This window comes from Diaphorina citri, unplaced genomic scaffold (assembly GCF_000475195.1).
Source record: "Diaphorina citri unplaced genomic scaffold, Diaci psyllid genome assembly version 1.1 scaffold14, whole genome shotgun sequence".
NCBI classification, from domain to species: Eukaryota; Metazoa; Arthropoda; class Insecta; order Hemiptera; family Psyllidae; genus Diaphorina; species Diaphorina citri.
In genome coordinates this window covers 40,759-54,048 of record NW_007377453.1, presented here as the reverse complement: position 1 = coordinate 54,048, position 13,290 = coordinate 40,759, and the positions used below count along the sequence as shown (strand labels likewise).

The 13,290-nt window shown below is 42.7% G+C and overlaps 1 protein-coding gene, 1 long non-coding RNA gene and 1 pseudogene across 2 annotated transcripts; all 3 read left to right on the top strand.

Moving 5' to 3' along the window:
- Positions 1–2,724: 2,724 nt before the first annotated feature.
- LOC113466536 lies at positions 2,725–2,976 on the top strand (annotated as a pseudogene).
- Positions 2,977–4,117: 1,141 nt separating this feature from the next.
- LOC108252122 (maltase 2) lies at positions 4,118–12,714 on the top strand. The gene is made up of 9 exons (XM_026821998.1): positions 4,118–4,338; positions 6,772–7,014; positions 7,766–7,933; positions 8,333–8,649; positions 9,997–10,198; positions 10,373–10,628; positions 11,049–11,244; positions 11,865–12,008; positions 12,440–12,714. Exons 1-9 carry the CDS (start codon positions 4,144–4,146, stop codon positions 12,567–12,569), a joined length of 1,851 nt encoding a protein of 616 aa, XP_026677799.1. The 5' UTR covers positions 4,118–4,143; the 3' UTR covers positions 12,570–12,714.
- On the top strand, positions 5,595–6,217 carry LOC113466545. Its single transcript, XR_003390913.1, has 2 exons — positions 5,595–5,703; positions 5,982–6,217. It is a non-coding gene; the product is annotated as an uncharacterized LOC113466545 (long non-coding RNA).
- Positions 12,715–13,290: the final 576 nt, after the last annotated feature.

The window sequence follows — 13,290 nt, the reverse complement described above, 5'->3', positions numbered from 1 at the left end:
CAAACTCAGACGTTCAATTATTTCAATTCATTACCAAATTGTGTCGTCAAACTTTCAACCAGCCCTCGGGTTACCCTCCCCGTCCACTACTTAACACGAGGTACCTTACTATACCTGTTCCATCAGGCCCGTACACACCGTAATCGGGCGACGGGGCTCCAACAATGGGCCCCTTGTTTGGGCAGAGCAACGAGGATGTTAGAGTAATATGTATAGTTACCGAAAATGTCAGTAATTTATCGAAACCATGGCGTAACGATGCTGATTTGAAAAGATTTTTTATGGCGATAGCTCAATTTCCGCTTTCTCCCCTGTTCCTCTTGGTTGTGGTTGGAGGGGAACGACCAGCTGATGAGTGCAGCCAATCATAGCGCATTTCCCGATACTTTCCCCAGTCGAAAGAAAAGTAATTGAAAACTTACGAGTGTGGTCGCCCTAACACCCAGCTCCTACGAAGATTTTTTTCAACAAGAATACGAGTACCTACTTAAGAAGTCGTATTTTATTTTCCTTTCTGGGGGAATAAAATTCTTGTGTCCAAGCCACCTTGAGCCCAGGCCCAAATAGGACCCAACAAACCCCCCTGGGAAAGGCCCTGCGGGGGATCGGAGGTAAGGGTGGTGATAGAAGGGAGGGGTGGCGAAGAAAACTCAATTTAAGAAATGGATGGAACAAGTTTTCTACCTTTGTAAACTTTGGCGAAAGCTATACGAGCACAAAGGATAGGAAATTCGGAGTGGCACGCTAGTTAATTGAAGAAAAGTTTGGAAATGGCTTGATCATGATGAGGACGACGGGTTTGCGAGAGAAAATTTTGGAACTCGAAATTTCGGAACTTGGAAAATTCGGAAGTTGAAAATTGTTATTGGCCAGCCTAGTTAGCTTAGTTGGTAGTGCGTCTGCCTTGTCAGCGCTAGGCCGCGGGTTCGATTCCCGCCCGGGGCGGATTTTATCCTGATGGGATAGTGTTCGTTCTCCCCCCCCCCCCCCCCCCTTCAGACTTCTACGAAAGGACCTGACGCCCCGACAGACAGTTTCTGAGTTATTTAATACACAATTTTTCGAAAATTTTAATGAACTTTCAAATTACATTTCGCTCAAGAGCGTTTTTTAATTCGAAAATTGTAGGGATAATGAGTTTTGTGAAAAGGTAGGTCAGGTAGGGATGCAATACGGGTTTTAGGGATAAAGGTCAGGGGTTTAGGGGTACGGACGGTTTTCACGTGAAAATGCTTAAAAATAAAAAAGAAACAAAAAATACCCATACGAATAGAAGTTATGTAATTAGAACTTGGTAGGTACTCGTATTTCAACTTACCTACGAGCTACGAGGTTGAGGAATTTATTTTACAGAAGTGCATACGTAACGTAGGTAAAGGTAAAATGGTGAAAATATAAATATGTATAGGGAAGAAGGTAGGAAAAATGTATTTAATTTTCTCTTTATTTAAAATGTCAAGATCCCCAAGATTGAGTTCTTGCACCCAGTCACTGGAATAGGCTCTCTAACAGCCGGGATTTATTCTACAAATATTAGGTATACCTATATGACCATCTCAGATGATCGATCAGTCACCCATTCAAGAAGACTTCCTCCCATCTGTCAATGCGGGGCCCCACTCACCGTCCGACATATCCTTTCCTGTCCCCGCCACGGTCACATTCGCTCCTCCCTCCAACCACCTCCCTCACTCGGCGACGACGAAGAGGGTGTCTCCTCACTATTCACTTACCTCCAACAACTGGACATCTACCACCTGATATAATATAACCGAGGACCGGCGCGAACGACCTTACGATAATAAGCGTTAAAGCGCCTAACCGAAAAAAAAAAAAGAAGAAGAAGAAACTTTCTGTTTTTGAAACTCGACTTTTCCAAAGCCGTCAGCAGTTACCGGCCCTGAGGAGACATGATTATTTTGGAAGTAGGTACTTATTACCTACCTACCACCAGTACCTAGGTAGCTTCGGGGTTAGTAATTATGAAAAATATCAATTTATTATACGTACTCGTAAATTATGCGGAAAAAAAGAGCTTCACAAATTTCTTGACCCCGCCGGGAATCGAACCCGGGTCTCCCGCGTGCAAGGCGAGCGCAGTGACCACTACGCCATGGGAGCTGACGAAAGGTGAGATTGTAAAGATCGATATGACGACTACAGGCGAATTGGAAGATTGGAACCCCTTTAGTCAACACCTTCGAGTAGTCTAGGACACGTTTCGTTCTTATAGGGGCAAGAGCTCATCAGTTGGTACCTGCCTCGGTGGTGTAGTGGTCAAGGCGCTCGCCTGGTAAACAGGAGGGCGTGGGTTCAATCCCAGCCGAGGTATGGAATTTTATCCTCATATAATTTGAGAGTTTGACCACAATAATAGTAGTAGCCTACTGCTGGAGTAAAGGGACTTTTCAGTCCTAGGCAAGCAGTATAAATAAGAACTATTATTATTATTATTGGGTAGAAAGGTTATCATTTAGTAAAAACCTATGGACTACTTAAGATGAGGGAAGAATATGCCCAAAGGGGGCGCCATGCAAAAAAGTTTGAGAACCACTGGTCTAAACTATAGAAATCGGTGGGTAATCCCTGTTGTTGTTAACGTTGTCTACTACATCTCGGTCTTCAAGTCCAGGAGCTGCGCCACCTCCACAGGATTGGTCCTCAAGGCTGTTGGGTCCAGAATGGTTGAAAGGTCTGGGCAGTTGAATAGGTGGTGAACGTTGTGAGGTTAACCCTCTTCAACTTTAATTTGCAGGTATGAAGCTGATCCTTGATTTTGTACCAAACCATACCAGCGATCAGCACATTTGGTTCCAGAAGTCAGTCGCCAAAGTAGAGCCATACACTGACTATTTCATTTGGAAAGACGGCAAGGTTGTCAACGGAGTGCGTCAGCCACCGAACAACTGGGTGAGTCTGTGCCGTAGCATGTCCCAATGGGGATTGTCCCATGTCTCGTAGTATGCCCTATATCATTCCGTCATAAACGCATAAGAGTCATAAAAGGGATAAGAGACATGTACCTAATCTACTATGGACATAAATTGGCCTGTTCCGGCCTGAGTAACTTTTACAATGTAGGTATCGGCCAGCCTAATTAGCCTTAGAGGTTAGCACGTCTGCCTTGTAAGCGATAGGTCGCGGATTCGATTCCGTGGTGGATTTTATCCTAAAGAGATAAGGTTCGTTCTAAGAACGGCTGACTTTCTTCTATCCTGTATTCCTTGGTCTCTTCGTTTTCAGGACTATAAGACCTTAGCACTTGCAGTTCCCTCTATCAAAACTCTTGAAAAAAAAAAATGATAATTATATCAGCTTGATTTCCTTGTAGACTGTCGTTAGAATGTCTAATGTCGTTGATTAATAATGTACCTATAAGTATTCTTTGACATTTAATCACTTACTGTCACATGATGTGATTACATACTTTGACATTATTTTAGTCATAAACAGACGAGTATTATGACAGGTAAATAAATAATAAATGCAAATTCTTTGTATTTTGGCACAACTTTTTCGTGATCACTACAAGATTTTAGGATTTTCCAAATCGGTATAGTTTGATCCACGCTTCCAATGTTTACCTATACTTTGCTGGCACCGGTTGCTATATTCAAATGACACAGCTACTCATTTTCCTCATGAGGCTGAGTGGGCCCCGGTCCAAGGAGTATTGGGAGGTTCTCAACTTGTGCCCCCCATTATTATGTTAAGGCGGTCTCTTCTTTACCCCTTGTGTGCCGCATCCATTTTTGTTTGGGCTCCCTCAAATTTTAGGAGAAGGTCTAGCGCTCCCTCAGGGGGGGCGCGAGCTTTTTCTATAAACCTCCAGTTCTGAAATTCCTCCCGCGCTAACTGCTTGAGCCACTGAGGTTGGTTCGTTTCGTGAAAAATGAGAATATGCCCAAAGGGGGCGCCATGCAAAAAGTTTGAGAACCACTGGTCTAAACTATAGAAATCGGTGGGTAATCCCTGTTGTTGTTAACGTTGTCTACTACATCTCGGTCTTCAAGTCCAGGAGCTGCGCCACCTCCACAGGATTGGTCCTCAAGGCTGTTGGGTCCAGAATGGTTGAAAGGTCTGGGCAGTTGAATAGGTGGTGAACGTTGTGAGGTTAACCCTCTTCAACTTTAATTTGCAGGTATGAAGCTGATCCTTGATTTTGTACCAAACCATACCAGCGATCAGCACATTTGGTTCCAGAAGTCAGTCGCCAAAGTAGAGCCATACACTGACTATTTCATTTGGAAAGACGGCAAGGTTGTCAACGGAGTGCGTCAGCCACCGAACAACTGGGTGAGTCTGTGCCGTAGCATGTCCCAATGGGGATTGTCCCATGTCTCGTAGTATGCCCTATATCATTCCGTCATAAACTCATAAGAGTCATAAAAGGGATAAGAGACATGTACCTAATCTACTATGGACGTAAATTGGCCTGTTCCGGCCTGAGTAACTTTTACAATGTAGGTATCGGCCAGCCCAATTAACTTAGCCTTAGAGGTTAGCACGACTGCCTTGTAAGCGCTAGGTCGCGAATTCGATTCCGTGGCGGATTTTATCCTGAAGAGATAAGGTTCGTTCTAAGAACGGCTGACTTTCTTCTATCCTGTCTTCCTTGGTCTCTTCGTTTTGAGGACTATAAGACCTTAGCACTTGCAGTTCCCTCTATCAAAACTCTTGAAAAAAAAAAAATCAGATATCAGCTTGATTTCCTTGTAGACATCAGAATGTCTAATGTCGTTGATTAATAATGAAGTATCAAGTATAAGTATACTTTGACATTTAATCACTTGCTGTGATATGATGTAATTACATACTTTGACATTATTTTAATCATAAACATATTATGACATGGGAGGGGGGGGGGGGGGGGCTCGCCACCCCCTCAATACGGCCCTGAGATAAAGAGAGCATCTTATTTGTTTGTTTGTACTTCGAGTGGTACCTAATACCTAATGTCAATATTGATGGAACAAATCATATCATAAATATGTACAATAAGTAGTCTTAGCCGACAGTAGACTAAATAAGATAAATATTTTAATTAAATAAAATAAATAAGTAGGTACTTTATTACTTACTAATACTTTACTTGCTCCTCGAGGAACATATTTTCTATCATGATGGATGACTTGATAAATTTTTTAGTCCTTGATTAACAAGTTAACTAGGTAGGCATTCAGTATAAGATTGGTAGGTACTTTTGATACCCTCCAAGGTTTGACAGAGGGAACTGTATAATTGCTAAGGGCTTATCGTCTCGACAGCGAAGAAAGAAGGAAGACAGGATAGGAAAAAGTTAGCTGTTCCGAGAAAGAAACTTATCTGACGCTTAAAATAAAATGCGCCCTGGGCGGGAATCGAACCCGCGACCTAGCACTTACAAGGGTGACGCGCTATCCTCCAAAGCAACTAGACTGGCAATGAATTTTTAATCACGAGATGTTGGTCTTTTAGAAACACTGATTCGGGCTAGGTACCTAGAGTCGATAAAAAGTCAATTGTTTGGCTGTTGAAATATGAAATACAAATCACTCCAGATGTAGGTAAAAAGGCAAAGATAATGAAAAATCAAGATAAAATCACTTGACGAAAGTCAACACAATCAGATGAGTGTACGTACCTATTAAAATAAATTAACATATTACAGAAGCAACTGTTTTAAATAATCGTAAAGAAACTGTGAACATCAGAGTACGATCGGTAAATTTTATTTTATCTGTGTAGTGGAAGAATTTTGCGGATTGCAAAAATTGAAAATAATTAAACAAAGTTAGTTGTGAAAGAAAACAAAAATTAGTTAGGTTTAAGTCTGAAATCACTTTATTTTAGGTTTTATTTTAAGTGGCATTTTTAACCTTTTCTTTATACGTACCTACATTCTTTTTCCCTTTAATTTCCTTTCATTACACACCTCTTTTCTTTTGTATTTTCAGAAAACCTCTAAAATCTAATCTAATTTTGTGAGACTTTTATCCAAGAACATTTTCCAATATTGTAGGCATGATAGGGTCCAATTCAACTCAAACTGACTCTCCACAAACAGGTCTTCTGTTTTTTCTCATTGCAATGAGCGTGTTTTCCTGACAAGCCTTACAACCCCACACCAAACGCAGGTCTACCCGGCTTACATTTAACGGAGCCTTATCAGCCCTAGACCAAAAGCAGGCATACCTGTCCTATACCAAACGAAGGCCTTACCAGCCCTACATCGAAAGGAGACATATCTATCCTCCACCAAACGGGGACATACCTACATCAAGAGGAGCACAAAGCCCTCCCCTAGACCAAAAGGAGGCATACCTGTCCTACACTAAAGCAAAGCCCTACAAGTCGTACACCAAAAAAAAGGCCCCAAGTCGAATCAGTGATTTTCAAAACCGAGGCGAAAGTTGTGATATTTTTCATTTTGTTGAATTTTTGTTCGGGTATCCTCACCACTCAATAAAAATGGTAAGTACCTACTTGTTTTCTAAGTACTTTTGTACTAACCTAATTTTGTCCGAATGTAATGGTTAGCGATTCCAAGTCATCTCCACTAATTGTTTTATTTAATTCCATTGTCTTTTATTCTATTATATCGATATAATACTTTTCATCAACATCGGGACAACGGCAACGGTTAGCTGTATTTGACAATTTTCGACCGCATTTTAGCGGTTTTCAGCTGTACTGACCCAGATAAGCATAATTCAATGGGATAAGGAAAGTCGGGTGATGTTCACACGAGATTTTTTCATTCCACTTTCCTATATTCAATTCCATTTGCAGAATATCTTGAAGTTCTGGCTGGACCACGGAGTGGACGGGTTCCGGTTCGATTCCGTCCCTTTCCTAGTAGAAGACGACGCATTACTGGACGAACCGCTTAGTGGCAATCCGGACTTCGAACCCACGGACCACGACTATCTGAGCCACAACTACACCATGGACCAACCGGGGACCTACGAGGTGATTTACAGGATTCGAAAACTGTTCGACTCGTACAAGTATGTGGATGGACAAACCAGGTATGTTGAGTGTTTTGGCTGTTTTGTGTGGTCTGTGTCGTAACATGTCCATCCCGTTGTATGTACATTGTACACGTATATGTATGTGGATGGACAGACCAGGTATGTTGAGGGTTTAGTCATTTTGACCAGTGTGGTCTGTGTCGTAAAATACCCATTTCGTAGTATGTCATTCATCCGATGGATGAGGAGAGATAATACTTCCCATTTACATATTGGGTCAGCAACTCAAGACGAAAACATCCGCAGTTTTTTTCAAGAGGTTTGATAGAGGGAACTGTAGCTGTTAAGGTCTTATCGCCCCGAAAGCGATGAAGGAAGACAGGATAGGATAAAGCCAGCCGTTCCGAGAACGAGCCTTATCTGTTTAGGATAGAGTAGTATGCCTCTCATTTACCATTTATTGGCCCACCTGTACCATACGCCACATAAGTCTGAACTGGACGAACTTTTTCAAGATCCAATTTTATCAAAAGAAAGGGATCAAAGACCGCTATCGAACCAGTGCTATTCGAAAAGTGTAGTAATAAAAACAAAAATTAGAAAAATAAATGTGGGCAGGTGGGCCAATAAATGGTACACTTGCCCTATTTAAAAGAGGGGCGATAGGTATATACCATGGGAAACGTGGCTTCAGTGATCCATTGTGAACTATTGTGTCCAACGTGTTATCGGGCTAGAAGAATTTTGTCATCTCCACTAAGTTTGTTTTGGAGGAGAGATCTCAAACACCATTTAATTGCCCTTTGTTTCAGCGTCTACTCATCCTGCCTGTCCTGCTCCTGGTGGCAAATTTAGGAAACATTACCGGTCGACGACTGCCCCCTCTGGATTGGTGGCAGACGGACATCATCTATCAGATCTACCCAAGGTCATTCAAGGACATCAACGGTGATGGTGTAGGGGATTTGAAAGGTAAGATTGTAAATGTAAATGCAGTTTCTTTGTGTTATTATGTCACAACTTTGGTGCTCACTGCAGCATTGTAGGATTTTCCCCAATATCTCAATAATCCTAAAATCCAATGTTTACCTACCACATCCCGGTGTATGGCAGATATAAAATTAAGATATCTTTTTTTTATTCTGCCATCACCATTTGGATACAGGTGAAGCCGCCGATACAACAAGAACAACAACAACAACAACAACAACAACGACTCTTATCCCTCCGGTTTTATTTAATTCCATTGTCTTTTATTCGATTATATCGATATAATACTTTTCATCGACATCGGGACAACGGCAACGGTTAGCTGTATTTGACAATTTTCGACCGCTTTTTAGCGGTTTTCAGCTGTACTGACCCAGATAAGCATAATTCAATGGGATAAGGAAAGTCGGGTGATGTTCACACCAGATTTTTTCATTCCACTTTCCTATATTCAATTCCATTTGCAGAATATCTTGAAGTTCTGGCTGGACCACGGAGTGGACGGGTTCCGGTTCGATTCCGTCCCTTTCCTAGTAGAAGACGACGCATTACTGGACGAACCGCTTAGTGGCAATCCGGACTTCGAACCCACGGACCACGACTATCTGAGCCACAACTACACCATGGACCAACCGGGGACCTACGAGGTGATTTACAGGATTCGAAAACTGTTCGACTCGTACAAGTATGTGGATGGACAAACCAGGTATGTTGAGTGTTTTGGCTGTTTTGTGTGGTCTGTGTCGTAACATGTCCATCCCGTTGTATGTACATTGTACACGTATGTGGATGGACAGACCAGGTATGTTGAGTGTTTAGTCGTTTAGACCAGTGTGGTCTGTGTCGTAACATATCCATTTCGTAGTATGTCATTCATCCGATGGATGAGGAGAGATAATACTTCCCATTTACATATTGGGTCAACAACTCAAGACGAAAACATCCGAAGTTTTTTCAAGAGGTTTGATAGAGGGAACTGTAGCTGTTAAGGTCTTATCGCCCCGAAAGCGAAGAAGGAAGACAGGATAGGAGAAAGCCAACCGTTCCGAGAACGAGCCTTATCTGTTTAGGATAGAGTAGTATGCCTCTCATTAGATGGGTAAGAGGAAACACAATGCTTCCCATTCTGGTGCTGGGTCAACACGAGAACACCAGAAAGTAACCCGTTGAAATATTTGCAATCGAAAAACGAGTACAATTTTTGTCGACTCTGGGATTCGAACACGAGACCTTCTCCTTCAACTTAACGAAATCAGGTCTTTTAAGTAGGTAGTCCGTAGGTATTCCATACCTCGGCTGGGATTGAACCCACGCCCTCCTGTTTACCAGTCGAGCGCCTTGACCACTACACCACCAAGGCAGGTTTGACCACTACATAAAGTCATTTCTTCCTCGAAATTCCGGGGAGGAAGTGAGAACTTGAACACTGAGAAGGAGAAGTTGTTTAGAAGTTCTGCGGTCTTGCTGAAATTGACTCCTGGGAATCCTGGGATCTTAAGGTAGAAACACACTTCTGCCACGTCACGTGAGATCACGTGAAGCGTCACGTGAAGCTCATAGGGAGTCGAGTAATCAAACCTTTACGATCTTTCAGGGATCATCTCCAAGTTGGACTACCTGCATGACCTTGGCGTGAACGTCATCTGGCTGTCACCCATCTTCAAATCACCCATGGTGGACTTTGGCTACGACATATCGGATTTCCGGGACATCGAACCCATTTTTGGTACCATCACGGATTTCAAGAACCTGCTGTCCGAAGTCAAAAACTTGGGTGAGTTAATTAAAGGCTAGGGTGTTTGAGAGCCGTCGGAGTTAGTATGAGTCTTTCTTGTCCCTGTATATATTCCCTGAATCAGAACACTGAACTTTATGTCAAGCGTCCCCTCCTCATGAAAGGGTTTCGTCTAAACCCCATTCAGGTGCTGGGTCAACACGAGAACACCAGAAAGTAACCCGTTGAAATATTTGCAATCGAAAAACGAGTGCAAATTTTGTCGACCCTCCCATGCATGGGTCAATTTTACCTAACCAGTCTATTTTCCGTCCGCAGGATCTTCATCACAGAGTGTTACAGCAACACGGTGGACAATCTGATGCGGTACTACGGCAATTCTACCGTGAGGGGCGCCCATTTTCCGTTCAACTTCCTCCCCATTACCCATCTGAACCGCCAGTCTACCGCCGTCGACTTTCAGGACATCATCATGACCTGGCAGAACAACCTGCCGGCTAATATGTGGGGGAACTGGGTGGTGAGTATGAAGAGGAGTAACAAAGATCAATTTAAAATAAATAAATAAATTCACATTTTTTTTTTTTTCCAAATACGTATTCCGCAAATGTAATAGAAAGTCGTGTGATGTTCACACCAGATGTTTATTCTTACCTATCGACCTATCATAATATATTGTCCTTTTCACATTCAGATCGGGAATCACGATCAAAAGCGCGCCGCCACGCGGTTCGACCCGGAACTAATAGACGGCCTTCACATGATCTCCCTACTCCTTCCCGGGACCACAATCACCTATAACGGTGATGAGTTGGGTATGGAAGATTCGTTCACACGATGGGACCAAACGGTAGACCCTCAGGCCTTGGGCGTCGGTCCGAAACGGTACACCCAGTTCACACGGGACGGCTGCCGCTCGCCGTTCCAGTGGGACGGGACGATCAATGCAGGTAGGTGTGAAGTGGGCCTTTTCACGTCCTGTTTATTTTGGGCGCAAGACTATCAACTTTTTTGACCGATTTTAACCGATAATTCAGTAAACTTCTTCAGTAAGTTTCGAACTTCTTCAGAAAACGAGGCACCAGTCTAGTTAGCTTGGAGGGTAGCACCGCTGCCTTGTAAGCGCTAGGCCGCGGGTTCGATTCCCGCCCGGTGCGGATTTTATCCTGAACGGATAATTTTAGTTCTCGGAATAGCTAGTTTTCTCAAATCCGGTTTTCCTTATCTCTTCGATTTCGGGACGATAAGATCCTAGCAGTTACTGTTCCCTCTATCAAACCTCTTGGAAAAAATAACACTCTTCTCTTTTCCATATTTTCTACCTATGTCTATCAATCCTGTCCTCACCAACCTTGGTCATCTTGTTTCAGGTTTCACCAGTGGCCTGTATGCATGGCTTCCGGTCAATCCGAACTACTACCGCAATAATCTGGCCCTCCAGAAGCAGAATAATCGCAGTCACTACTACGTGTACAAATCGCTGGCTATGCTCAAGAAATCGGCCACCATACAGAGAGGCGATCTGGAGGTGTTTACGCTGTCCGAATGGGTTCTGGGATTCGTCAGGTAGGATTTTCTAGATCAGGGATCTCCAACCGATCGATCGCGAGTTACCGGTAGCTGGCGATTTGGTCAAGATCGGTGCAACCTTTAGACGTATTTTGACCGGTTTTTGATATAATTTATTGATATCTGGGGAAAATTATGAGTTAGACTGTTAGAGACTTGAAATTTGCTATGTAGTTCACAAATGTGACACTAAACTTTTGGTTAAGATAGGTGCTGCGGTTTGTGGTATTTTGAAAGTTTTCGACCACTTTTTGGCAGTTTTCATCTGAACTGACTAAACGGTTAGAGATATTTGAATTTGAATAAGATTTCTTTATTTTTGAATATTTAGGTACAAATAAAGCATCTCCTAGGCTGATTTCAACCTCTGAGGAGATGGTTCTCCTTCCTCTTCATTGGTTGCTCATATATAACATAGGTAGGTACTGATTAATATTGATTTTGATATTGTAAAAGTTACGGTAGAAGAACGCCCAAATAAGCATACTTCAATAGTTTTTACTTTCTATTACTACAGTATAGCGGAGCTATACTAGTAATGAAAGTATTGCAATCGGTCCAAATTTTCAAAATCGGGAAATGTGTGGAAATATCCGTTTTGTTTTTTTTTTTTTCAGGAGTTTTGGTGATCACCCTACCTATGCAGTGGTGATAAACCTAGGGTCGGAACTAGAGTGGGGGGATTTGGAGTCCAAGAGAGAAACTCTGCCCCCTGAGATGATTGTGTATGCGGCCAGCAAGAACTCCGAAGTCGGGCCTGGGTAAGTGTGTGAACCTTTGAGGGCCTTGGTTCCTACTCATTATCAGGTAGCAGAGCCGTATCCAGGATTTTGTCGAGGGAGGGGGGGCCGAAAGTTCAAACAGTGATGTACTGCGGGGGATGGTCCAAATTTTCAGAATCTGGCCTACAGCAAGGGAGAAATATCAAACTCGAGAAATACGGCCCTAGTGGAAACCTTTGAAGATGTGTCCACACATAATCTGGATGGACCAGCTGGGCAGTCACGTGCTGTTTTCCCAACCCCACTTAGGAGGCAGATAGCTTGTCTCCCAATGGAGGGCAAAGACCGTCACTAAAAAAAAAAAAAAAACTGGAATTTCTTCTTCTTATTATTCTTTTCTATTTTTCCTTTCCCTGTTTCTTTCTTTTCTAATTCTGTTCGCTTTGCCTCATTTTTTTTTCTTTTTCCAGAGAAAAAGTGCGAACCAACAAGATCTTGCTCCGACCCAAACAAGCCCTCGTGTTGACCACCCTAGGTCTGAACCTGGACGTAGGAAGTCCCAGAGAGATCAGGTCCTACTTTACGCCCGAGCACATTTGAAATGAAGTACCTCTCTATAAAGATGATACCCAATGGGCCATTCATTGACCTCAGAGAGAACCCTTCATAGGCGGTTCTTGCCTAAATTTTTGGGGGGGCTTGATTTTGAAGGACATCTTCAAAATTTTGATTTAGCTTTGTGCAAAAAATCTGGTGTGAACATCACACGACTTTCCTTATCCTATTGAATGATGCTTATTTGAGTATTATTTTACCCTAACTTTTACCATATCTCTAACCGTTTAGTCGGTATAGCTGAAAACCGCCAAAAAACGGTCGAAATCCGTCCAAAAGCGGTCAAAATACCGCCAAGCGCAGCACCTATCTTAACTAAACTTTTCTGTTGCATCCTTGTCACATTTGTGAACTACATACCAAATTTCAAGTCTCTAGCTTGTACCGTTCCCAAGATATTGTTAAATTACACCGAAAGCCGCCAAAAAGCGGTAAAATGCCGCCAACGTTGCACCGATCTTGACCAAAAGTTTCGTGTCGCATCCTTGTCACATTTGACAGCTACATACCAAATTTCAAGACGCTAGCTCTTACCGTTCTCGAGATATTTTGTTTACAGACAGACAGACAGACAGACACACAGCTGAAACTTTGGATTTAGGCTCTAGGGACCTCAAAACGTGTTTTGGCACTAAAAACTGACCATCGAAAATTTGACCCGATTACATTACTTTCCTTCCTATAGGATAAAAGTAAAAAATGGTGT

What these genes read in the sequence shown, in the direction of transcription:
- LOC108252122 (XM_026821998.1), top strand. Translation starts at nt 4,144, where the DNA reads ATGAAGCTGATCCTTGATTTTGTACCAAACCATACCAGCGATCAGCAC. An exon ending in GGGATTTGAAAGGTAAGATT is followed by an intron (nt 7,934 to 8,332) that starts GTAAATGTAAAT and finishes ATAAGCATAATT; the next exon opens with CAATGGGATAAGGAAAGTCG. An exon ending in AACTCCGAAGTCGGGCCTGG is followed by an intron (nt 12,009 to 12,439) that starts GTAAGTGTGTGA and finishes TTCTTTTTCCAG; the next exon opens with AGAAAAAGTGCGAACCAACA.